This window comes from Tinamus guttatus, unplaced genomic scaffold (assembly GCF_059628265.1).
Source record: "Tinamus guttatus ecotype Peru unplaced genomic scaffold, ASM5962826v1 Tinamus_guttatus_pri_ptg000004l, whole genome shotgun sequence".
Classification (NCBI taxonomy): domain Eukaryota; kingdom Metazoa; phylum Chordata; class Aves; order Tinamiformes; family Tinamidae; genus Tinamus; species Tinamus guttatus.
The window spans coordinates 265,826-288,325 of record NW_028288538.1 but is presented as its reverse complement, the minus strand read 5'-3'; the positions used below and the strand labels follow the sequence as shown (position 1 = coordinate 288,325).

Here is a 22,500-nt window from a genome sequence, read left to right as displayed (position 1 = left end):
GTGTCCCGGCTAGTTCCCGTGTCCCGGCTGGCTCCCGTGTCCCGGCTGGCTCCCATGTCCCGGCTAGTTCCCGTGTCCCGGCTAGTTCCCGTGTCCCGGCTGGCTCCCGTGTCCTGGCTAGTTCCCGTGTCCCGGCTAGTTCCCGTGTCCCGGCTAGTTCCCGTGTCCCGGCTGGCTCCCGTGTCCCGGCTAGTTCCCGTGTCCCGGCTGGCTCCCGTGTCCCGGCTGGCTCCCATGTCCCGGCTAGTTCCCGTGTCCCGGCTAGTTCCCGTGTCCCGGCTGGCTCCCGTGTCCTGGCTGGCTCCCGTGTCCCGGCTAGTTCCCGTGTCCCGGCTAGTTCCCGTGTCCCGGCTGGCTCCCGTGTCCCGGCTGGCTCCCGTGTCCCGGCTAGTTCCCGTGTCCCGGCTAGTTCCCGTGTCCCGGCTGGCTCCCGTGTCCCGGCTGGCTCCCGTGTCCCAGCTAGTTCCCGCGTCCCGGCCCTGTTGCAGCGGCTCCCGAGGGCAGCGCAGGCCCCGTGGTCCCTTTGCTGCAGCCTCCAGCCCCCTGCCCAGGGCGCCGGGAGCTCTGGGCCCTTCCCAGGCTGGACCTGCTCCAGCTGCGGCCGCTCCTGCCTGCGGAGCGGCTCCTTCCCCGGGAAACGCTCCGGGAGCCACCGGCGTCCCCACCGAGGAGGCGGCGCCGAGCGGGGTCCGGGCCAGAGCTGCGGCCGGGGGCCCCGCGGCCGCCCAGGCGCCGGCTCCCACGTGCGCGGGCCCCGCCGGTCCCGGTCCCGTTCCGCGCTCGAGGGCGCCCGCGGCCCTCGGTGCTGCCGTGCCCGGGAAGGCGCGGGCAGCCGGGCGGCTCGGGGGAGTCTCGGGCGCCCAGCGCCGCCCGCCGCCGGCACCGCGGGCACCGCGGGCACCGCGGGCCCGTCCCGGCCGCCGCCTTCCCGGAGGGCAGGAACCGCTTCCCGTTCCCCCGCCCCCGCGGCGGCTCCGCGCGTCAGGGGAAGCCGCATCCCCCGCGGGACGGAGATCCCCGCGCGTGTCCCCCGCGGCCGCTGCCCCCCGGGAGGAGGGACCGGGGCGGGGGCGGGGCAGAGCCGGTACCGAGGGGCCGCGCGGGGCGGGGCGGCACCGGGAGCTCCGCCCCCCGCCGGGGCCGCGCGCGGAACCCCCGCGACGGCGCCAGGGCCCTGGCCGGCCCGCCGGAAGTGACTCCCGACACAGCGCCACTTCCGGCTACTCGCTAAAGGTAGGGGGCAGGCCGCACTTCCGGAGGAAGCAGCGGGTGCAGTTCCGGTCCCGGGGTAACAGCCGCCGCCGCCGCTCGTCCCGTCCGGTCCCGTCCCGTCCCGGTCCCGTCATCGCCGCCGCCATGTCGGCGCCCAGCGCTCTCATGAAGCAGCCGCCGATCCAGTCCACGGCGGGCGCCGTGCCCGTCCGCAACGAGAAGGGTGAGCGGGGCCCGGGGGCGCGGGCGCGGGGGCTCCGGGGTGTCGGCGCTGACGCCGCGGCCGCCCGCAGGGGAGCTCTCCATGGAGAAGGTGAAGGTGAAGCGCTACGTGTCGGGCAAGCGGCCCGACTACGCGCCCATGGAGTCCTCGGAGGAGGAGGACGAGGAGTTCCAGTTCATCAAGAAGGCCAAGGAGCAGGAGGCCGAGCCCGAGGAGACGCACGAGGAGGAGGCCAACGACCCGCGGCTGCGGCGCCTGCAGAACCGCGTCAGCGAGGACGTGGAGGAGCGGTGAGCGCCCGCGGCCCCGTGCAGCGCCCGGAGCGCGGCGGGACGCGGCGGCGGCGCCTCCCGCACGGGGCCCCCTGAGGGCAGGGAGCTCCGTGCCCAGCGCTCAGCCCCGGATCAGGGAGGCTCCGCGCAGCGCGGCCACGTCCAGCAGTGCCGGCTTTGCTGCCGTCGCACTGAGAGCCCCCCAGCCGCCTTTCTGGGGCCAAAGCTCTGCGGCTCAATGGGCTCTGTTACAGGCTGGCCCGACACCGCAAAATCGTGGAGCCGGAGGTGGTGGGAGAGAGCGACTCCGAGGTGGAGGGAGAGGCCTGGCGGCTCGAGCGGGAGGACAGCAGCGAGGAGGAAGAGGAGGAGATCGACGATGAGGTATCCGCACCTGGCTGAGAAAGGCCCTGTGTGGCAGCTTGGAGTAGCCCTTCCCACCTTGGCTGGTGAAACTGGGAATTTCAGGAGTTGGGTGTCCCCCCATAGCAGCCCGTGACTCAGCTCTGCAGTGACCCAGGGTGGGACATGGGGGAGGCCACCTTGCATCCCGAGGGACAGACAAGTTCTCTTGTGACAAAGCTGTCCCAGACTTGTCCCTCGTGGCGGAGATGATGCAGAGGGGCCGTCTCCGTGCCGGGTGTGCGGGAAGGCGGCAGCGCTGACCCGCTCAGCCCTGCGGTCGATGCATCTCCCTTAGGAGATCGAGCGGCGCCGGGGGATGATGCGGCAGCGAGCGCAGGAGAGGAAGACTGAGGAGTTGGAGGTGATGGAGCTGGAGGATGAGGGCAGATCTGGAGAGGAGTCTGAGTCAGAGTCCGAGTACGAGGAGTACACGGACAGCGAGGACGAGATGGAGCCACGGCTCAAGCCCGTCTTCATCCGCAAGTAGGTGATGCAGGGAGGTGACCCGGGAGCTCCTCGCGCGGGACGGTGGCACCGGTGCCCCCGGGGGAGGTGACCCGCAGTGGGGCCGGCTGCCAGTGGCTCCGGTCCCAGCAGGGCTCTGTGGGGCGGCTGGGACCGGGTGAGCACGGGGCTGGGAAGGGGAGGGCAGGGAGGCCTCTGCCCCTGGGCCCTGCTCCGAGGGTGCTGCAGGACGGAGCAGGACGGCTCGGAGCCACAACGATGGCTGCCTGGGCTATCACCGCGACGCTGAAGGCTGCGGGGTGCCTGTCCACAGGAAAGACCGGATCACAGTGCAGGAGCGAGAGGCAGAAGCCTTGAAGCAGAAGGAGCTGGAGCAGGAGGCGAAGAGAATGGCAGAGGAGAGGCGCAAGTACACGCTCAAGGTAGGGGGGCCGGCAGGGCAGGCGCGGGACGGGCACGGCCGCGGCTTCAGCGCGGCTCTCGCTGCAGATCGTAGAAGAGGAAGCCAAGAAGGAACTGGAGGAGAACAAGCGCTCGCTGGCGGCGCTGGATGCGCTCGATACAGACGACGAGAACGACGAGGAGGAGTACGAGGCCTGGAAAGTCCGGGAGCTGAAGCGCATCAAACGGGACCGCGAGGAACGAGAAGCGTAAGCACCGGCACTGCGTCCGGCCCGGCCCGAGCCCGGGCGCCCTGCGGCTCAAACGCTGCTTGAGCCTCACGCCCTGTGGCAGCTGCTTCTTACCTGGCCCAGCACCCAAACTCTGCTGTCCCAGCAGAGCTGTTGGATGTGATCCCTTAGAAAGGAGGCCTGTGCTAGTAGTTACCCCCAGGGGCTGCTGCGGGAATGCCGGTTCTGATGGGTTTTTGTCCTACCCAGCATGGAGAAGGAGAAGGCGGAGATCGAGCGGATGCGGAACCTGACGGAGGAGGAGCGCCGTGCCGAGCTTCGCGCCAACGGCAAGGTCATCACCAACAAGGCAGTGAAGGGCAAATACAAGTTCCTGCAGAAGTACTACCACCGCGGCGCCTTCTTCATGGTGAGCGACGCCGCGGGGACGGAGCGGGTGTGCGGGACCTGCCTCTGCGGGCCTGGGGCTCACGAGCAGCAGGTTTCCCAGCTGAGGCAGATGAGGAGCAGTGGAGAGGTTCCCCTAGAGCTCTTTGGGCCAATAAGTCCTGTCGGAACCAAACGAGCTCTGCACTGGCTGTGGATTGGGCCTAGGCTCTAGGAGTGACTGCGAGAGGCAGCCCTGGGGCGCAGGTTCCCCCGCTCCCTGCAGCAGCTCCAGTAGGACCACGCGTGGTGCTGGCCCCAGGAAGCCGTGACCGGGGTCTGCGGTGGCTCTGTGCCCCGCGGCCAGCACGTGCTGGAGACCCTGCGCCCTTCCTCCGCAGGATGAAGATGAGGAGGTGTACAAGAGGGACTTCAGCGCGCCGACCCTGGAGGATCACTTCAACAAGACCATCCTGCCCAAAGTCATGCAGGTGGGTGCACGGGCACGGCGGGAGGCTCCCTGCGCTCCGTGGGGAAGGGCACGGGCACGATGGACTCGGCCTCATGTCCGTGTGGCTGCTCACGAGCTCTTCTGCTCCGCAGGTCAAGAACTTTGGGCGCTCCGGGCGGACAAAGTACACGCACCTGGTGGACCAGGACACCACGTCGTTCGACTCCGCGTGGGGCCAGGAGAGCGCGCAGAACACCAAGTTCTTCAAGCAGAAGGCGGCAGGCGTGCGCGACGTCTTTGAGCGGCCCTCGGCCAAGAAGCGGAAAACCACCTAAAGGGAGCGCAGGCCTGTGCCCTGCGGCTGCAGCAGGACTGGAAGGGACAACGGAGCGACTACTGGGCCTTGTCCTGAGCCTGCTCTGTGCTCCTGCACCCAGCCTGCCCCAGCGGCGAAACGCATTGACGGGGCTGCAGAGACTCGGCAGACTCGTGACGTAGGTTTTTGTGGAGGCAGCCAGGCTATCGGTGCTGAGCAGCCGAGGCGCCCGCCTTTCCACCAGCAGCAGCTCCCGGCAGCCGCCGGGGTTGGCACAGGAGCCCGGCAGCTCCCCCTGCGCCAGCTCCTGCACGGAGTTCAGGGACTCGACCCGCAGCTGATCAGAGCGTCTCCTCGCTGCTCGTCGCTCCCCTCCAGGGCTCGGCTTGGGCCCGTTTCTGGTTTGGAGCAGTGGTGGCACCGTCCCCTCACCCTGCTCGTGCAGGACTTCATTTTTCTATGTGTGCAGGGGGGTGGGACGGGATCGTTTTGAATAAAGTCTTTGTTTTTGGACAACTTGCGGTTGCTTCTAGGCGCTGTGGGCCCTGCCCTCTGGACAGTAACAAGGGCCCAGGCCCTGGCCACAGCCGGGGCAGCGCTGGGCAGCGCAGGGGCTACCTGTCACCTCGTGGCTCGTGGGGACGAAGGGCAGCTCTGCTGCAGCTGCCGCCCCCGGGAACCGCGGGTGTCCCCATGCGCGTGCTGGGCGCTGACGGGCACCGTTAAGGGGCTCCCTCTGCTTCAGGCACCCGCCGGCCCTCGCAGCCCAGGGCTGGGGGAAGGGCTGGCTCCAGCCTTGGGGCTGCGCAGCCCCACGGGGCCCCCGAGAGCGGCCCGAGGTAACGGCCAGACAGCGAGTGGGGAACAGCCCCCACCCCTCGTGCAGCTCTGCTCCTGCCCCGAGACAAAGTGACGGGAGCCCTGGGGCTGCAGGGAGGGGACGGGGCCAGCAGAAGCCCGTGACACCCCTGGAGGCTGCGGGAGCGAAGCCGCAGGGAGGAGAGGGGCAGCAGGGCTCGGGCAGGACAGCGCACGGCTGCTCCGCGCGCGCCTCGTCGGTGCCGGCGCAGCGGTACCGCGCGGGAGCCGGGCTCAGCGCCGCAGGAATCACGGTCCCGGCTCAGTCCAGCTGGTGTTTTATTCAAGGGCTGGCACGCGCAGTCCGTGCCCCGCTCAGTTGGTGAGGGTGATGAGGGCCTCCACCACGTCGCCCATGTGCTCCCGCAGGCTGCGCTCGGCCGCTGCCCGCGAGATCTCCATCTCGTTCATCTGCGGGGAGCGCGCGGAGCTGGGCACGGCCGGCGGCAGCAGAGCCGCCCGCTGCTGTCCCGGAGCCCCGGCACACGCGGGTTTGGCAGCCACGTCTACCGGGGAGCAGACACGGAGCACAGGTGCCCCGGGCCGGCCCGCCTGCTCCGCCTCCTGCCCGTACTTACGATCAGCTCCAGGTCTTCCTTCTTGATGGTGACTTTTGCTAGTTCCTTCTCCCTGGAACGAGGGGCAGACCAGAGGAGCAGTGAGCGCCATGTCTCCCGGCCCCAGGCCCGCACGCTCCCTCCCTCGCGTGCTGGAGGGCCTGGAGATGCCTTGCAGGGACCCGGCGGTTTGTGTGGGGGACGCCCAGAGCTGGCGGCTTCCCGCGGGAAACCAAAACGCCCCAAAGCCCCAAGGAGGCCGCCCCGAGCCGCGCGTTACCTCTCCTGCTTGGCCTTCTGCTCCCGGGACCGCCGGTCGCCGATCACCGACATGGCCTGGAGGGGACGGGGCAGAGCCGCTCAGCGCCGGAGCGGCCCCGGGCGGCGCATCCCGAGCGCTCCGCCCGCGGCTCCCCCCGCCCGCGCACCGTCTCCAGGTTGGAGCTCTGGATTTCCTTCTCCTCGGCGTAGTCGGTGACGCGCTCCAGGTCGGCCGCGCCGCTGTCGTGTTTGCGCGGCTTCTCGGCCGCGCGCCCGCCCGCGCCGTCCCCGCCGCTCCCGGCGCCGTTGGGCTCCGTCTCCAGCTCCAGCTCCACATCCCCCTCGGCCGCCATGCCGCCGCCGCCGCCGCGCTTCCGCCTCCGGCCACGCCCCCGGAACCAGCGAGAGGAGGCGCGCGCGGGACAGAGCGGAGGGGCCGGCTCGAGGGGCGGAGCTAGAGCCAAGCCCCGCCCCGTCTGCGGCCGACCCCGCCCACGTCTGCGGCCGGCCCCGCCCCCGCAGCGACCTCCGCTCCCCCCGGCCCGGGCCGGGGCCGCCCCCGGGGCCGCCTCTGCGCGGAGGGTCCCTGGTCGCAAAGGACCCCAGAGGATCCCGGGGGCCGCAGGGGCCGCTCCCCTCGTTGCTCACGGGGCTGTGAGGCCTCGCGCCGCCCCCGGGTGCGGGGGCAGGGGGTGCCGGGGAGCTCCCGGCTGCCCCCGTGGCCGCCGCTCGGCGCCGCGCCGGCCGCCCCCGTCGCTAATCCGCTAAGCGGGTTACGGCTCCCGATTTGGCTCCCCCATAATTGCGTGCGAGGCGCCCGCGGCGGGGGGGCGCGGGGCTAATTGGCTCCGTGCGAGGAACCGGGGGCCACGTGCGGCCCCCGCCGCTGGGCACCGGCCAGTCCCGCGCCAGGGCCGGGGCTGGTGCCGCCCACGGCCCCTCGAGGGCGGCCGGGTGCGGGCGCCGAGCCCCGCGGCCCCGCTGTGCCGGGCAGGGCGCCACGGCCGCGGGCGGGCCCGGCCCCGCGAGGGCGCCCGGCGGCGCCGCGCAGATGGCGGGGCGGGACGAGCCGCAATCCCCCTAATCCGGGCGGCGCGGGCGGCGCGTCCGGCCATGGCGGGGACCCGGGCGCGCGGCCACCTCCTGCACTCGCTGCTCGGGCAGGTGGGCGCGGGGCCCCGCGCGGGCGGGCGGGCGGGACGGGCAGCGGTGGCGCGCGGGGCCCTGACCCGTGTCCCCCCAGCTGTGCTGCGGCTGCAGCCCCTGCCGCGGGCTGCGCGTGTCCACGGGCACCCGCCTGCTCTACACGCTGCTGCACGTCCTGTCCTCCGCCGCCTGCTGCCTCGCGCTCTCCCGCACCGTGGCACAGGCCCTCCGCGACAAGGTCGGCTGGGGCCCCCGCTGGGGGTCCCCGGAGTGCTGGGGGTCCCGGGGTACTCGGAGTGCTGGGGGTCCCCTGGGTGCACCAGGGCTATGAGCATGTGGGGCTGCCGGGGCTCAGGGTTCCGGGCAGGGTCTGTGGGCACAGGGAGTCCAGGATTGCAAGTGGCCCCAGGAGTAATAGGGGGGGGGGGGGGGCGGGTTGTTCCAGGATATTGAGGTTTCCAGGTGCACCAAGGTAAAGGGATATCAGGATGGCCGGGAATCCATGGGATACAGGCGGATCCCAAGAGTAGCAGAGGTGACGGGCTGCCAGGGCACCGAGGATGCTGGAGATCCCGGGGTGCTGGGGTTCCTTAGGGTAGTGGGGCTCCCATAGGTACCAGGAGTCCCATGGGTACTGGAGTTCTCATGGGTGCTGGAGCTTCCATGGGTACTGAGGCTCCCGTAGGTACCAGGACTCCCATGGGGACCAGGGTTCCAGTGGCAGCCAGGGCTCCTGTGGGTGCCGGGGCTGCCGTGGGTGCTGGAGAGGCCGGGGTACCGCGGTGCCGGGGGAGGCACCATGTGCCCCCCAGCAGCCCGTCCCGCCGTGCCTGCAGGTGCCCTTCTCTGCGGCGCTGTGCAAGCAGCTGGCCGCCGGCATCGACTGCGAGCGCCTGGCGGGCTCCTCGGCCGTGTACCGGCTCTGCTTCGGCACCGCCTGCTTCCACCTGGCACAGGCCGCCCTGCTGCTCAACGTGCGCTCCAGCACAGACTGCCGCGCGCAGCTGCACAACGGGTACCGCTGCGTCGGCCATGGGGACGGGGCTGCTGGGGGCTGCAGCTGACGCCCCCCGCTCTGGGCTGCAGGTTCTGGCTCCTGAAGGTGCTGGTGCTGGCAGGGCTCTGTGCCGCCAGCTTCTTCATCCCCGAGGATAACTTCATCCCAGGTGTGTCCCCTCCCATCGCCCACCGGGCTGTCCTTGTCCCCCTGCTCCCACCTACAGCCCTGCTCTCCCGCAGCCTGGCACTACGTGGGCGTCTGCGGGGGCTTTGCCTTCATCCTGGTGCAGCTGGTGCTCATCACCGCCTTCGCGCACACCTGGAACAAGAACTGGTGAGTGCGGGGCCGGTGGTGCCGCGCGGCGCCCGCGCGCCCACCCTCCTCACCGCGCGCTCCCGCAGGCTCACGGGCGCCGCGCAGGACAAGCGCTGGTACCTGGCGGTGCTGCTGGCCACCGCTGCCTTCTACACGCTCGCCTCGGCCGCCTTCTCCTTCCTCTACAAGTACTACACCCACCCGGCCGCCTGCCGCCTCAACAGCGCCCTGCTCACCGTCAACGGCAGCCTCTGCGGCGTCATGTCCTTCGTGTCCATCACACCCTGTGTGCGGCTCAGTAAGTGCCGCGTGGCGCGGCGGGCCACGGTGCAGCACAGCTTGGCTTGGTGTGGCACAGCACAGCATGGCACGGCGCAGTATGGCGCAGTGCAGCATTGTGCAGTGCAGAGTGGCGCAGTCAGCATGGCATGGTGTAGCATGGCACGGTACAGCATGGCATGGTGCAGCACATCATGGCATGGTACAGCATAGCACAGCACAGTGTGGCAAGATGCAGCAGGGCCTCCCTGGTGCCATGCGTGGGGCTGGCGGTCTCCCGGTACCAACGTGCAGGTGCCGAAGGAGGACTCGGCAGGGGCTCCCGCCGTCCCGTCCTCGCGCCGCGCAGGGCCCGTCCGCATGGCTGCGGCAAAGGCTGGCGCTCTCCTTGCAGAGCAGCCGCGGTCGGGACTGCTGCAGGCCTCCATCATCAGCTGCTACGTGATGTACCTCACCTTCTCCGCGCTGTCCAGCCGCCCTCCGGAGAGAGGTGAGACGGGGGCCTGGCGCCAGGAGCTGCTCCCGCTGTGCCAGGCCCGTCTCACTCTGCCTCCTGCAGTGCTCTACCAGGGCCAGAACCTCACCGTGTGCTTCCCCGGCGTGCGGCAGGACGAGCTGCAGAAGGAGGACACGACGGTCGCCATGCTGGGGGCTGCCATCATGTACGCCTGCGTGCTCTTCGCATGGTGCGTGAGCCTCGTGCGGGCTGCGCGTTCCTGCCGGGCACCAAGCCAGCCTGGCACGGCCAGGGCTGTGGCACGGCTGGCAGAACGGGGACCACGCAGTGTCCCCAGGCTGGGCATGGGCTGTCGCCTGCTTTTGTCACCGGTTCCTCCTCTGTCCTGGGTGCAGCAACGAAGCCTCCTACCTGGCCGAGGTGTTCGGGCCCTTCTGGATGGTCAAAGTCTACAGCTTTGAGTTCAAAGTGAGTCACAGTGCCCTGCAGAGCCCGTCCCCCACCCTGGCCCCCTCTTGCTCCTTGGCCATCCCCAGGCCCAGGGAGGCTCCCTGCTGTGTGCCCTGCACGCTCCCTGCTCCAACCGCCCTGCAGGAGCCCTCCTGCTGCTTCTGCTGCCCCGAGAAGATGGAGGAGGCGCTGCGAGGTGGGTGCAGAGGGAGCGGGTGCCCACAGCATGGGTGGCAGGTGAGAGGGTGCCCTCAGCTCGCTCCCAACCCTGCTCTCCAGGGACGGAGCCAGCGGGCGAGCAGGCAGAGGAGCCCAGCGGGGCGCCCTGCGTCGTCCAGGACGAGCAGGACCGCGTGGTCTACAGCTACTCGGCCTTCCACTTTGTCTTCTTCCTCGCCTCGCTCTACGTCATGATGACCCTCACCAACTGGTTCAGGTTGGGCCCTGCTCTGCCAGCTGGACCGGCTGTGCTTTGCCCTGTGCTGGGTGAACACAGCTGCCCTGGGCTGCTGCAGGGCGGGCGTTGCAGCGGGGCAGGGAGTGCTGCAACAGGACAGGGTGCTGCAGTGGGGCGGGCTCTGCTGCAGGGTGGGCGCCGCAGCAGGAAGGGTGGGTGCTGCAATGGGACGAGATGCTGCAGCAGGGTGCATGCTGCAGCAGGGTGGATGCTGCACTGGTAGCTCTGTGTCTGCAGCGGGTGGAAGTGGCCAGAGCCCCGGTGGCTGCAGCTGCCACCGGGAGCCCCATTGCCACCTCCCTTGTGTGCCCGACACCTGCGCTCTCCTGGCAGCTATGAGGACGCAGTGCTGGAGACCACCTTCACACACGGCAGCTGGTCGACCTTCTGGGTGAAGGTGGCCTCATGCTGGGCCTGCGTCCTGCTCTACCTGTGGCTGCTGCTGAGCCCCCTGTGCCTGCCCTGCTCGCCGCAGCGCCGGCGCAGCAGCCAGCCCCTGCGTGTGCTGCGGCGACGACGGGCCCCACGGCGCATCAGCGCCTCTGCGTGACCCCCAGCCCTGCTGCCTGCTCCCGACAGATCGGCCTTGGGAACGGCAGTGTCCAAGAGCTGCTGTAATGGAGCTGGGTGCTCTGCTGCATTGCTGCATCGCCAGGGACGCAGCCCCGGCATGGAGGGATGGTGCTCGGCTGCGGCCACTGCACTCCCGGCCCTGTGGGACCTGCGGGCACTGGCTGCGTCCCTGCTGTCCAGGAGTGGCTCTGCCCCACTGCAGCACCGGGTCTGCTGGCCCCACGCTCACTGTAAATAACTCCTCGAATAAATTTTTATATAAAACTCCAAGCTGACCTGTGCTGTGTGTGAATCAGCAGACATAGGGCTGGGTGCAGAGGAGGGGTCCAGCCCGTGGCTGGTGCCCCATCCGGCCCTGCAGGAGCCCCTTGCCTGCACACAGGGACACACAGGGCTCTGGGCTCCAGCAAGACCCCTGTGCAAACACACCGCGAGACACGGGAGCATCGGCCCCCCCACCCCGACCCCTCATCCCACCGCTCAGCAGCGCTGCCCCTGCCTGGGACACCCGCACCCTGCGCCCCTCCGGCTCGGGGCCGGGCCAGGCCAGGCCGGGCGGCCCCACAGGAATGCGGGTCCCGCCCGCAGAGCAAACACGGCCAGGGCGGCCCCGCGGGGTCCGGTCCGGCCCGGCCTCGAGCTGCGGGGCCCCGCGCGGCGGCTGCGGCTGGACGGGGCGGCCCGGGGGTCCTGCCGGGGTCCTGCCCCGCCGCAGCACAAGGCCCCGGAGCAGGTGAGTGCGGGACCCGCGGAGCCCGACAGCGAGCCCCTGCGAGGGTTGCGGGGCTGCCCAGCACAGGGCTGCCGGCGGAGCTGGGGCTGACCTGGCCCCATGGGGCTGGATGCGGCAGGGAGACCGCCCTGAGGTCTCCCCTGGCCCCAGAGGGAGGGATGAAGGCTGATCAGGAACCATTGGAGCAGCTGCTGCTGGTGCAGGATGTGGGGCTCGAGGGGCTGCAGTCCTGACCCCCTCCCCTCCCCACAGGACATGCAGGGACATGCACAGGGCTCCGGTGATGGCACCGTGCGGCTGCGTCACGAACTCGAGGATCTTGCTCAGGTGGAACCCGGGGATGGAGCCATGTTGGGAGCTGCCTGTGCACAGAGAGTGCAAGGAGCACCCCAGGGTGCTGGGTGTGCAGGTGAGAGCGGCGATGGCACCGTGTTGCCCCATGCAGGAGAACGAGCAGCTGCGCTGCACCCTGCGCCAGGCGGAAGGCAGCGTCTGCCAGCTGCAGTCGGAGCTGCAGCAGCTGCACAGGGACCTCTCGGACCAGGCCAGGCAGCAGCAGAGGTGACAGGGGGGCAGGGGGTAGGAGCAGGGTTGGAAATGCCAACTCCTTTGAGTCACGAGCATGGTGCTGGGGGAGCCTGGCCGCGGCTGCCATGTGTCCCTGCAGGTCCCTCGTGGGCATCCCCTGCTGCCCCGGGCTCCTGCACCAGGATGCCGCAGGTTGGGCAGCAGGGAATGCCACATCCCTGCAGGGAGCAGCTGGCGCTGAGGGAGATGGCAGAGGAGAACCTGGTCTTCACCAGCTACGTCAGGATGCTGCAGTACGTAGGGGCTGGCAGGCAGTGACACCGTGGCACGGGCAGGGTGCAGCTCCTGGGTCCGACGCTGCTCTCACCCAACAGCGCAACCAACCGGAGCCTGTACGAGAGCAACAACTGGCTGCGCTCGGCGCTGCTGCACGAACCCGGGCAGGAACACGGAGCTGCCCCACACTCCTGCCGCCTCGCGCTGCCGTGGAAGCACCGCGGTGCCTCAGGGCCCAGCGTGTCTCATCCCCTGCAGCCATCCTGCCCCGCTCAACAGCGCCGCCCTCCTGCGCGCGGCCTCCCCCAGGACACGGGCAGCAGGTGCGTGACCACGGCCAGAGCAGGGCCAGCACCGGCCACCGCCGTCCCCCTGACCACTGCGCTTGGTGCAGGCACCCCGGGGCCCCCCCACGCAGCCGGCAGAGCTCTGCCTCCAGCACGGACACGGCCTCATCCTGCAGCGATGCTGGGGGCAGCAGCCTGGAGGAAGCACCGGCCACCAGCCCACGTGAGGACACGGCGCCCCGCACCAGGCTCCGGGGCAGGAGGAAGCTTCCAGCCTTCACGCTGCAGGTAGCTGCACTGCCCAGGTGGGGAGGGAGGAAGCAGGTGGCACGTGGGGCACCGTGGCCACACAGCCACCTCTCTGTGCCACCAGGCCGTGGAGGCTGCCGCGGAGCCCGCGGCACCCTGCCCCATCCTCCGGCTGGTGCTGGCTGGAGACGGCGGCGCAGGGAAGTCCAGCTTCCTGCTGCGCCTCTGCGGCAACCAGTTCAGCAGCGACATGCCCAGCACACTAGGTACCAGGGCCGGGGCAGGCGGGCACGTGCCGGGGACCGGCCCTGACACCCTCCTCACAGGGGTGGACTTCTGCATGAAGCAGCTGCTGGTGGATGGGGAGCAAACGACGCTGCAGATCTGGGACACGGCCGGGCAGGAGAGGTGCGGGGGCTGCTGGGCTCAGGGTGCTGCACGGGCACCGTCACCGCCCGGCGGAGCCGGGAGCCGCGCGGGCCCCGCGCTGAGCCGCCGCCGCCCCCAGGTTCCGCAGCATCGCGCGCTCCTACTTCCGCAAGGCGCACGGCGTCCTGCTCCTCTACGACATCAGCTCCCAGAGCAGCTTCCTCGGCGTCCGCCAGTGGATCGAGGACATCAAGGCAGGTGCAGGGTCCGACCAGCCCCGACGCCTCGGGGAGCAGGGCAGGGTTGCGGGGCCCCTCCAGGGCGGAGGCTGCAGCGCAGCAGTAGCGTCTGGTCCGTTCCTTAGGCAGGGTCCAAGGGCAGCCCCGGCAGGGATCATGTTTGACACGCGGTTTAAGGCCGCGCTGCTTCCCAGGTGCCAGGGAGGGCACGGGTGGCTGCAGCGCAACACGGCGCTGCAGCGGCCTGAGCCACCCTCCGTCCCCGCAGGCTGCCGAGGGGCCAATTCCACTCATGCTGGTGGGGAACAAGATCGACCTGCGCCCTGGGCTGCCGGCGGCAGCGGGAGTGGGCAGAGCCCTCGGGGAGCAGCTGGCCATGGTGAGCGGGCAGGGCCGCGGCGGGGCACGGGCAGGGACAGCACTAGCGCTGGCGCTTCTCCTCCGCAGACCCATTCGGCCCTGTTCTGCGAGACCAGCGCCAAGGACGGCACCAACGTGGTGGAGGCCGTGCTGCACCTGGCGCGGTGAGGACCCTGCGCCGGCGCGGCCAGCGCAGCCGCGCGCGGCAGCTGCTCACGCTGCTGCTCGGCCCGCAGGGAGGTGAAGAGGAGGGCGGACCGCGGCAGCGCCGGCTCCGTGCTGGAGCTGGGCATCCCTCCGCGGGCAGCGCGGGGCTGCTGCAGGACCTAGCGCGGGCTCCTCGGCGGCGCCAGGGCCCACTCACTGCATCGTCCTCCCCACCCGCTCGGGGCTGCCATGGAGCGGGCAGCTCACCCGGCGCCAGCTCCGGACTGGGCTCTTTTCCCTTGTTTCGTAAGTAAATTCCCACCCCTCGCTGGCTGAGGCTGCTGTCTGTGCAGAGCGATGGCCGGGGAAGCGTCGCCTGCCTTTGCCCATGGGCTCCGCTCCCCAGGCTGGCCCTGCCCTGGGGCGCCCTCCCCAAGGGGCAAGGAGGGACAAGGGCCCGTGTGTCGCTGCTCCTGCCCTACTCCCAGGATGGCCCCTTGCTGCCATCCCCCTCTGTTCATACCCCCGTTCCTGCCAGGGTTTCCCCTCGGGGACACGGCACCACACACAGCTCCCTGCGCTCCCCCGTGCCCGGCTGCACAGCCTTGGCCCTGGCCCCGTCTAGGCCCTCCTGCCGCAGGAGCGGCTGGCGCGGGGCCCCAGCGCAGCCTCCATCACTGGGACAGGCCTGGTCCTCCCCGCCCCGGCTCCCGCCGCCCCCTCGCGGCCCTGTCGGGCTCCCGTTCCCGGGCGTTCATTCCTCCCCCCCGCCCCACCGGGCCCCGCGAGACGCCGACCCCGACGGGGCCCGGCCCGCCCCCCGCACCAGGCAGGGCCTGCAGGGCTCCACAACTACTTTAATAGGAGGCGGCGCCGCGGAGGGCGCGGGGCGGCCCCGGCTCCAGCTCCAGCCCCGGCGGCGGCCCCGGGGCGGCGCATCCTGCGGGCGGGCGGCCCGCCGCCGGGCTACTTGGTGCCCTCCTTCTTCTCGTCCGCCTTCTTCTGCTTCTGCTGCATGATCTCCGAGTCCCTGCGGGCGGAGAGCGCGTCAGCGCGGCGGGCCGGGCGGGCGGGCGGCGCCGGGCGGGCGGGCGCTCACCTCTGCTTGCGCGCGGCGGCCGAGAGCCCGTCGTCGCGCCGCTTGCCCTTGCCCGAGTCGCTCTGCTTCTTCAGGTTCTTCTGCCGGGCCAGTTCGCGCTGGTTCCCGCCTGCAACGGCACGGCCGCCTGAGCGCGGGCCCGCCCGCGCGCCCCGCCGGGCCGGGCCAGGCCGGGCCCGCACTCACGGGTCATGGCGCCGCCGCTCCCCCGCTCCGCCGCCACGTCCCGCACTGCCCGCGGCGTCACGCGCGTCTGGTCCTATAAGGGCGCCGCGGCCAATCGCCGCGCTGCGCCCGCCCCCGCGCGCCCGCCCATTGGTCCGCCGCGACGCGGCGCCCCGCCTGATTGGCCCCGGGCTACGGCCGCTGTCTTGCCGACGGGCACGAAAGTGCCGGAAGCGGCGGCGCAGGCGCAGGAGGCTCCGAACAGCGCCCCGGCGCGCGGAGGCGGGGCCGTGGGGCGGGGCCTGCGGCGAGGGGGCGGGGCCTGCGGCGAGGGGGCGGGGCCTGCAGTGCCGCGGGAGGCGGGGTGCAGTGCGGGGCTGCAGTGCGGGCTGCGGGGAGCGGTGCGGAGCACTGAGGAGCAGTGCGGGGCTGCAGTGCAGTGCGCAGCGGCGGGGAAGGTTGCAGTGCAGGATGGTGCATGTTTGCGGTGCAGGGCACAGTGTGGGCTGGAACATGGTGCCGTGCCGGGAGCCGTGGGGACAGTGGGAGGTGCAGTGCAGGATGCAGTGCGGGCCGGTCCGTGGTGCGGTGCAGGATGCAGTGCTGGCAGTGGGTGCTTTCCCCTGTCGTCCACATGACGCGAGGTCCCGCCGCGGCCGGGGCCCCGCGGCCTCTGTCCGTGTGCGGCGCCGGCGCCGCTCAGGCCGCTCCTTCCGCCACGGGTCTGCGGAGAGCGCGCGGGTGAGCGCGGCCCGGCCGGCCGCAGGGTTCGGGGGGCGCCGCCGCCCTACGCACTCAGGGCTACGCGGCCGCTCCACGTCGTCGCGGGGCTCCTTGGGGGCCGGCCCGGGCCGGCGCTTCAGCAGCCGCGAGAGCTCGGCGTGCACCGCCTGCGGGGAGAGCAGAGCCGCTGCGCGGGGGCCGGAGGGCGCGGGGACGCCCGCCCGCCCGCCCGCCGCGCACGGACCTTGCTGGCCGGCTCCAGCTGCAGCGCCCTCCGCAGCGCCAGCGCCGCCTCCTCGTCGCGGCCCTGCTCGGCCAGCAGCTGCGGGCAGAGAACGGCGGTAGCAGCGGGGGCGCGCGCAGCGGGTCCCGCCGCGGGCCCCGCGCCCACCTTGCCGCGCCGCAGCAGCGCTTTGCCGTTGTCCGGGCTCAGCCGCAGCGCCGCCTCGCACGAGGCCAGCGCCGCCCCGGGCCGCTGCAGTCGCACCTCCGCCGCCGCGCAGTTGTTCAGACACTTAACGCGCTGCTCCCGCAGCTCCTCCTCCTCCTGCGGCCCGGGCGGCGCTGCGGAGTAGGCTGGCATCAGCGGACCCGAGCCCGCACCCCGCTGGACCGAGCGCCTCGGCACGCCACGTTATCCCGGCCCCTCGGGCCGCCGCCCCCTTCCAGCGCCCGAGGTCTGCGACTCCCCGCCCGCAGCCAGCCCGGACCCACGGAACCAGCCCCCCATACATCCCCGCCGCCCCGGTCCCTGCTTTCCCCGCCGCCCTCACCCGCGCCGGGGCCGTCGAGGGCGCGCAGGGCCAGGCGGTAGGAGCGCAGCGCTGCCGCGAAATCGCCCCGTGCGAAGTGAAAGTTGCCCCGTTCGCGCTTCTGCGCACCCAGGCGCAGGCGGGCGCCGAGCGGCAGCCGCTGCGTGTCGGGGTCGTCGCGCACCTCCAGCAGTGTCACCTCGAAGAGCAGCGGCGCCTCGGGCGGCACGTCGGGCTCCCTGCGGACACAGCACCGCTGCCTCTGCCGCCGGGCCGCCCCGGGCCACCCCTCGGCTGCCCCTACCTGCCCGGGCTGCCGTAGCCGTAGGGTGCCGCGGCGAGGAACAGGCAGACCTCCCCCAGCTCCATGGTGGGGACGCCCAGCTCCAGGGCCTGCGGGCAGCGCGGGTTGGGGCACGGCGGCTCCAGGGGGCTCCCCGGACCGGGCCGGCCCCCCCGCCTGCAGACCTGCACCACGTCGCCGTGGCCCGGCACGAAGGTGAGCCGCGGGTCCCGCTCCACCAGGCCGCCGTCCTCCAGTGCGCCCAGCGCCTTCACCGACACCTCCTGGCCCGGCCGCGGCCGCGGGCCGCCCCGGCCGTTCCGCACCACGCGCTTCCGCAGCAGCCGGTCCCCTGCGGCGAGATGCGGCCGTGAGTCCGGCCCCGCCGCCGCCGCGGAGCCCGGCGGGGCCACTCACCGGTCAGGTCGCTCCAGCCGTCAGCCGCGAAGAGCGGCCCGAAGCCGCCGGTGCCAGGGGCCACCAGCTCATCCAGCCGCCGGTAGAAGAGCGGCTCCTCCTCGCGCACCGACGGCACCGCGATGGTGGTGTGGGGCATGCGGAACCGCACCGCCCTGCCGCGGCCGGGCACCCGCGCCTGCCCCTCGTCTCCCGCTTTCCCCTCCGCGGGGCTGTCGGGCTCCATGCCTGCCCGGAGCTGCTGCTATGAGCGGCCCCGCCGCCCCGCGGCCGCCCCGGACGGCCCCGCGCCAGGGGCGCCGCCGTGCGCCCCCCGCTCTCGTTACCTAAAGCCGGGAAGCTGCTAAGGGGATTAGCGGGGCCTGCTGGGACTTTACGGGCTGAGGCAAAAATAGCCGGCTCAGCGCGGCGGCCGCTGCCGGGCATCGCGGGCCCCGGCGCACCCCGCCGCTCCGCACGTGGCTTCGGACCCCACGCCCTGGTGTCGCCCGCCCCGGTACTGTCCAGGTGCCGCCCCGCTACCGCCCAGGTGCCGTCCTCGTGCCGCCCCGTCCCGGCGTCACTCCGGTGCCAGGCACCCGCTGCTGCCCCGCCCCGGTACCGCCCCGGTATCCCCCCGACGCCGCCGCGGCTCCCGCAGTCGGAGCCATGCGGCGGGCGCGGCCGGAGCTGCGCGGGCGGCTCCGGTACCGGGGCTGCGCGCGGGGCCCGCGGCTGAGCCTCCTGCACGTGCGGCTCTCGGCGGCGGCGGCGCGGGCGCTGCGGGGCTGCGAGCGGCGGCAGGTGCGGCCGGACGGGCCGGGCCGGGAGCGGCGCGGAGCGGACGGTCCAGGGCTCATCCGATCTCTCACTGCAGGCAGCGCCAGGGCCCGTGATCGCCTTCCAGGGCAGCCAGGGGGTGAGTGGGGCCGGCGGCGGAGCGGGAGGGCCCGAACGGCACCGACGTGGCAGGAAGGGGGTCGCCGCGGGGCAGCGGCGTGAGCGAGGCCCCAGCCCCAGGCGCTGCCCGCACCGGCAGCCACCGATCCCCGGGCCGGGGAGGCACCTGCAGCGGCTCCCAGGGGGTCTCTGGCGGCCCGATGGGGCGGATGCCTGATGATGCGTCCCCCGCTGCAGATCTTGACGGTGCCCGGTGGCCCTGGGGAGCCCCCACGGCTCTTTGTCTTCTTCATCTCGCGCTGCAGCGGGGACGAGCAGCAGTCGAGCTTTGAGTGCGTGCGGCTGGTGGTGCCCAGGTGAGCCCCCACCAAGTGCTGCGCCAGCCAGGGTTGCGCGGAGCTGAGCACTGTCCGGCCCCTGCCCCACAGAGCAGCCCCCTTCATCTTCTCCTTGTTGGGCTGCGAGGCCCTGGCCTGGGCTCCCTGCCCTAACTCAGACTCTGGTCCCAGCCGGGTCCTCCCACTTTGCTCACTGTGCCCCCTGCACCAGGCCAGCAGCCTGCAAGCTCAGATCAGCTCAAGCAGCTCGCTGTGCTCTCGGTGCTGCCCTGGGGACCTGATGTGCTGGAGCTGGCTTAAAGGCGGCAGCAGCCTTGGAGACGGGGCCTTGGGAGACACTTTGGGGACAAAGTCCCTGCTCCCTCGCTGGCTCAGTGTCCCCTTGGCACCACGCGGTATGGGGAGCAGGGCTAGGCCTGGCTGGCGGGAGGTGCTCTCTGCTCCCAGGTTAGGTGAGAGCCGGCTGGACACCATGGGCAACATCCAGGAGAAAATCACCGTCTGTGCCGTTGAGAGCTCCCACTCAGCACTGCGGGAGCAGAGGCCCCAGCCCGAGGAGTCCTGTGGCCGAGCAGCCACTGAGCTCAGCCTGGGTTAGTGGAACACGTCACCCCAAGGACCCCGCTGCACGTGGCAGAGATCATGGCGGGTAATGGCTGAAGGGGCCCTATCTGGGAGCCCCCGGGGCACCGGTGCTGGGAGCACAACTGCAGCAGGGCAGCAGCTCTGCACACATCAGGGCAGGAGGCGGTGCCGCTTAACAGGAGAGTGAGTTGGCACGATGCCCTTGTCCTGCTGGCAGGGGGACAGCGCAGGGTGGCGACCACATGCCGGGGGGGAGCGGACTCCTCCATGGGTCTCCTGAATACTGACACTTCTGCTCTCATGTCTGCACAGGCAGAGGTGTCATGGCTCGGAAGGCAGCGGGTGAGAGCTACATGCCAGGGAAGGGCTCTGCTCAGAGCACCCCAGAGAACATGGAGCACCGGGCCAGTGCTGCCAGCCCCGGGGCTTCCGTCCAGAGTCTGGGGCAGCTGCTGGCCCTGCGGCCCCACGGGAAGAGCGAGCCCGTGCAGCTGCCACCGGGGCTGCCGGGCGGGCCAGGCCGGGGCCAGCTGCAGGAGGTGCGCGGGCGCTGTGCGGGTGCTCGCGGGCGCCGCTCACCACGGTGAGCACCGCAGACCTGCTCTGAGCTGCTGCTGTCCGCGCAGGTGGCGGAGCAGGACCCCACCGAGAGCTGCTGCTGCCTGAAGGAGGAGCTGGAGAGCGGCCCGCGGGAGGACCGGCCCAGGCACACGGCCCCGGAGCGGAGGTGCGTGGCCCTGCTGCGGTGCAGGTAGAGCGGGGACACCAGGGCCCGCGGCGGGAGGCCACGGGGGCTGCGCTGGGTGCGGGTACCCAGGTGCTCAGCACCCTTTGGGCAGGGTCAGAACCATCTCCTGCTGACCTGGGTGTCCAAAGAGGCTTCCGCGGCACCAGCCTCTGGTCACGTCTCTCTCTCGCACTGCAGGAACCAGTGCGAGTGGCCTGCGGCCCGGCCCTTCCCGGTGCCTCTGCAGCAGTCCCTGGACAGCCGCGGCCTGCAGGGAGCCAGGAGAAGCCACCGGGGGGTGGTGAGTCCCATAGGTGCAGGCAGTGACGAGCGCTTGGGTGTGCGCGCAGGAGAGCGCTCCTGGCTCAGCCTTCTGCCTCTTGGCACCTGCTCCACAGCTCCCGGCTCCAGGCACTGCTCCTGCCCTGGGTCCAGGCCAGCTGTGCAGTGTGTGTCCAGGAGCACCATAGCGAGAGCTGCTCCAGACCCTGGTTGCAGAACACGGAGGGTGGGGGTGACCTTGGTCTCGGTGCTCTTACCCACTGGTGCCTCTGGGCATCTTTGGTGACATTGATGAAGAGCCAAGGATGCGGCAGCCCTGGGCTGCGCAGCGCGGAGCTGCTGGGGTCCAGGACAGGTCCCAGTGGAAGCTGTTTTGTACCTCAGAGACGCCTGGCACTGCTGAACTGCCCAGATCTGAGAGGCAGCGAGAGGTCGTGGGCACCGGGCTCTGCCTCCGGCCCCCGGGGGCACCGGCACTGCCCGCAGGCCGCCAGCGGGGAGCAGCCAGGAGCCCAGCGCCCGCAGCACCCCGGGTCCCGGCCCCCGCGCAGCCCGGCCGGGGAGCCGCGGAGCCCGGAGAGCGAGGAGAGCGCAGGGGAGGCAGAGGATGCCTGGGAGGAAGGAGACCTGCGCAGGGAGGAGCTTTGTCCCACTCCTGGAGGTGAGGAGATGCCAGGCCTGGAGCGCGTGGTCCAGTTCGCTCACAATGGGAGGGAGCAACAGCCTGGAACCCCAGCAGGGAGGCAGATGGCTCAGAATGGGGCTCCAGCAAAGAGAGGGGTCCTCGTTCTGGAGGCCATGGCGAGGAGCAGGGAGCACAAACCTGGGTCCATTGCCCACAGCCTCGGCTGCTGCTCCATAGTGCCCTGCTGCCCTGGGGAGCCCTTCGAGGCTCTGAGCATAGCTCTGCCCCTGCATCCCTTCCACAGCATCTCTGCCCTGCGATAGGATCCCCAGCCCCCTGCAAGCTCCCCGCAGGACACAGGGCTCCATGTGTGCCGGTGCCATGCGGTGAGCCCGGCCCGCAGGGAGCGGGAGCCCGGGGCTGCAGGGAGCGCAGGGCGGTGCTGGCTGCGGAGGAGACCCAATCTGGAGCTCCCTAATCCTTGCGGTCTCTGCTCCTGCCAGGGGCCAGGTCACTGCCTAGCAGCTTGTCTGTGGCGGACGTCCCGGACTACTTGCGGTAAGTGAAACACGGACACTTGCTGCCCCAGGACTCCCTTGTTAGGAGCAGTTTAAAGGCCGTCCCGCAGCCGTTTGTGGAGGGAGATGGAGCTGCCTGCCCCTGCAGCGAGGTCATAGCAGGGAGGCAGTGCAATCATGGCATTGCCCATTCCTTGCCGTGCAGCCCTGGCCCAGCACAAGGGCTCTTTTATGTGCAGGGGTCACGCAGGTGCGGGAAGAACCAGCCTTTTCTCTGGTTGTGGCAGAAAATACGGCACCATCCGCTCAGCAGAACAGTGCAGAGCCTATGAGGCGGCGTTCGGTGCGGACTACGCCGAGTACCGCTACCTGCACGCCCGCATTGGTGGCGTGAGCCGGAGATTTGTTCAGCTGGGAGCCAGAATGAAGACTCTGGAAGCGGGAACGGAGGAACGCAAGGCAGGCGCAGGAGCCCGGGGTGGGGACCGCGCAGCTCCCACCGTCCCGCTCATCCACAGCTCTTGGGTTTCAGGCACTCGAAGCTACGATTCTGCGCGAATACGGCCACTTCAAGAGGGTAAGAGCGGGCGCAGGACAGGGACTCGCTTCCCTGCAGGAGTTGACCTGTGCTTCCCCCGCAGACATATCCCAGCTACCAGCAGGAGAAGCGCCGCTGCGAGTACCTCCACCAGAAGCTGTCGCACATCAAAAACCTGATCCTTCAATTTGAAGGGGGTGGGAGCTCCTAGGCAAGCTGCGGAAGTCGTGTCCCTCCCAGCTCCTCTGGGTCTGGGCCTGCGACCCGCTGGAGCACAGAAGAGGTTTCAGAAGTGCCCAGCAAAGCCTGTTGGGCAGGAGTTAGACTGCAGAATCCCCCGGGTGCTGCTGCCCCCCACAGCACAAAGCTGCCCGGGTGCCGCTCGGAACAAGCTGCTCCAGGGGACCCGTCACATCCAGCCTTGCCGCTCCCTGCAGGAGAGGGCCAGGGTCTTGGCTCTCTGCCCCTTGTGCCCAGGACAGAGCCAAGGCCGTGCGAGGGGTTCAGGGGCCCTTTGCTGTGGCCTGTGCCAGACCAAGAAGGCCTGAGGCACCTGGGAAGGGCTTTAGATTTTGCTCTAGCATCGCTAATGTCATACTTCCCTGCCACCCAGTACCTTAACATTTGCTGTGACACAAAGCAGCTGGCAGCCAGAAGCACCAATATGCAAAGATGCAGCTGGGGAA

At 71.0% G+C, this 22,500-nt stretch overlaps 6 protein-coding genes across 6 annotated transcripts; 4 read left to right on the top strand and 2 right to left on the bottom strand.

Annotated features, from left to right (window-relative positions):
* Positions 1-1,339: 1,339 nt before the first annotated feature.
* MFAP1 (microfibril associated protein 1) lies at positions 1,340-4,396 on the top strand. Its single transcript, XM_088530361.1, has 9 exons — positions 1,340-1,435; positions 1,506-1,725; positions 1,962-2,091; positions 2,408-2,595; positions 2,891-2,999; positions 3,067-3,227; positions 3,459-3,618; positions 3,977-4,066; positions 4,179-4,396. Exons 1-9 carry the CDS (start codon positions 1,357-1,359, stop codon positions 4,359-4,361), a joined length of 1,320 nt encoding a protein of 439 aa, XP_088386487.1. The 5' UTR covers positions 1,340-1,356; the 3' UTR covers positions 4,362-4,396.
* Positions 4,397-5,508: 1,112 nt separating this feature from the next.
* Positions 5,509-6,427, bottom strand: HYPK (huntingtin interacting protein K). The gene is made up of 4 exons (XM_088522480.1): positions 6,186-6,427; positions 6,038-6,093; positions 5,779-5,830; positions 5,509-5,611 (listed from the first exon to the last, which is right to left on the bottom strand). The coding sequence occupies exons 1-4, from the start codon at positions 6,369-6,371 to the stop codon at positions 5,516-5,518; spliced, it is 390 nt and encodes a 129-aa protein (XP_088378606.1). The 5' UTR covers positions 6,372-6,427; the 3' UTR covers positions 5,509-5,515.
* A 704-nt stretch (positions 6,428-7,131) lies between these two features.
* Positions 7,132-10,672, top strand: SERINC4 (serine incorporator 4). Its single transcript, XM_088529415.1, is given in 12 exon segments — positions 7,132-7,182; positions 7,262-7,402; positions 8,001-8,179; positions 8,251-8,330; positions 8,404-8,497; positions 8,566-8,777; positions 9,153-9,248; positions 9,318-9,444; positions 9,611-9,683; positions 9,810-9,888; positions 9,891-10,101; positions 10,456-10,672. Coding segments are annotated over 12 exon segments (1,560 nt in total).
* Positions 10,673-11,683: 1,011 nt separating this feature from the next.
* Positions 11,684-13,904, top strand: LOC148596349 (ras and EF-hand domain-containing protein-like). Its single transcript, XM_088529354.1, has 10 exons — positions 11,684-11,755; positions 11,874-11,989; positions 12,181-12,249; positions 12,331-12,396; positions 12,627-12,807; positions 12,893-13,034; positions 13,095-13,176; positions 13,277-13,391; positions 13,645-13,755; positions 13,824-13,904. The coding sequence occupies exons 1-10, from the start codon at positions 11,684-11,686 to the stop codon at positions 13,902-13,904; spliced, it is 1,035 nt and encodes a 344-aa protein (XP_088385480.1).
* A 1,942-nt stretch (positions 13,905-15,846) lies between these two features.
* Positions 15,847-17,779, bottom strand: LOC148596348 (peptidyl-prolyl cis-trans isomerase FKBP8-like). The gene is made up of 8 exons (XM_088529250.1): positions 17,323-17,779; positions 17,091-17,257; positions 16,927-17,015; positions 16,644-16,861; positions 16,262-16,434; positions 16,115-16,192; positions 15,943-16,037; positions 15,847-15,871 (listed from the first exon to the last, which is right to left on the bottom strand). The coding sequence occupies exons 1-8, from the start codon at positions 17,546-17,548 to the stop codon at positions 15,847-15,849; spliced, it is 1,071 nt and encodes a 356-aa protein (XP_088385376.1). The 5' UTR covers positions 17,549-17,779.
* A 184-nt stretch (positions 17,780-17,963) lies between these two features.
* Positions 17,964-22,025, top strand: ELL3 (elongation factor for RNA polymerase II 3). The gene is made up of 12 exons (XM_088529149.1): positions 17,964-18,105; positions 18,179-18,220; positions 18,439-18,557; positions 18,987-19,132; positions 19,437-19,663; positions 19,751-19,875; positions 20,050-20,152; positions 20,518-20,794; positions 21,262-21,316; positions 21,564-21,735; positions 21,809-21,853; positions 21,918-22,025. Exons 1-12 carry the CDS (start codon positions 17,971-17,973, stop codon positions 22,023-22,025), a joined length of 1,554 nt encoding a protein of 517 aa, XP_088385275.1. The 5' UTR covers positions 17,964-17,970.
* Positions 22,026-22,500: the final 475 nt, after the last annotated feature.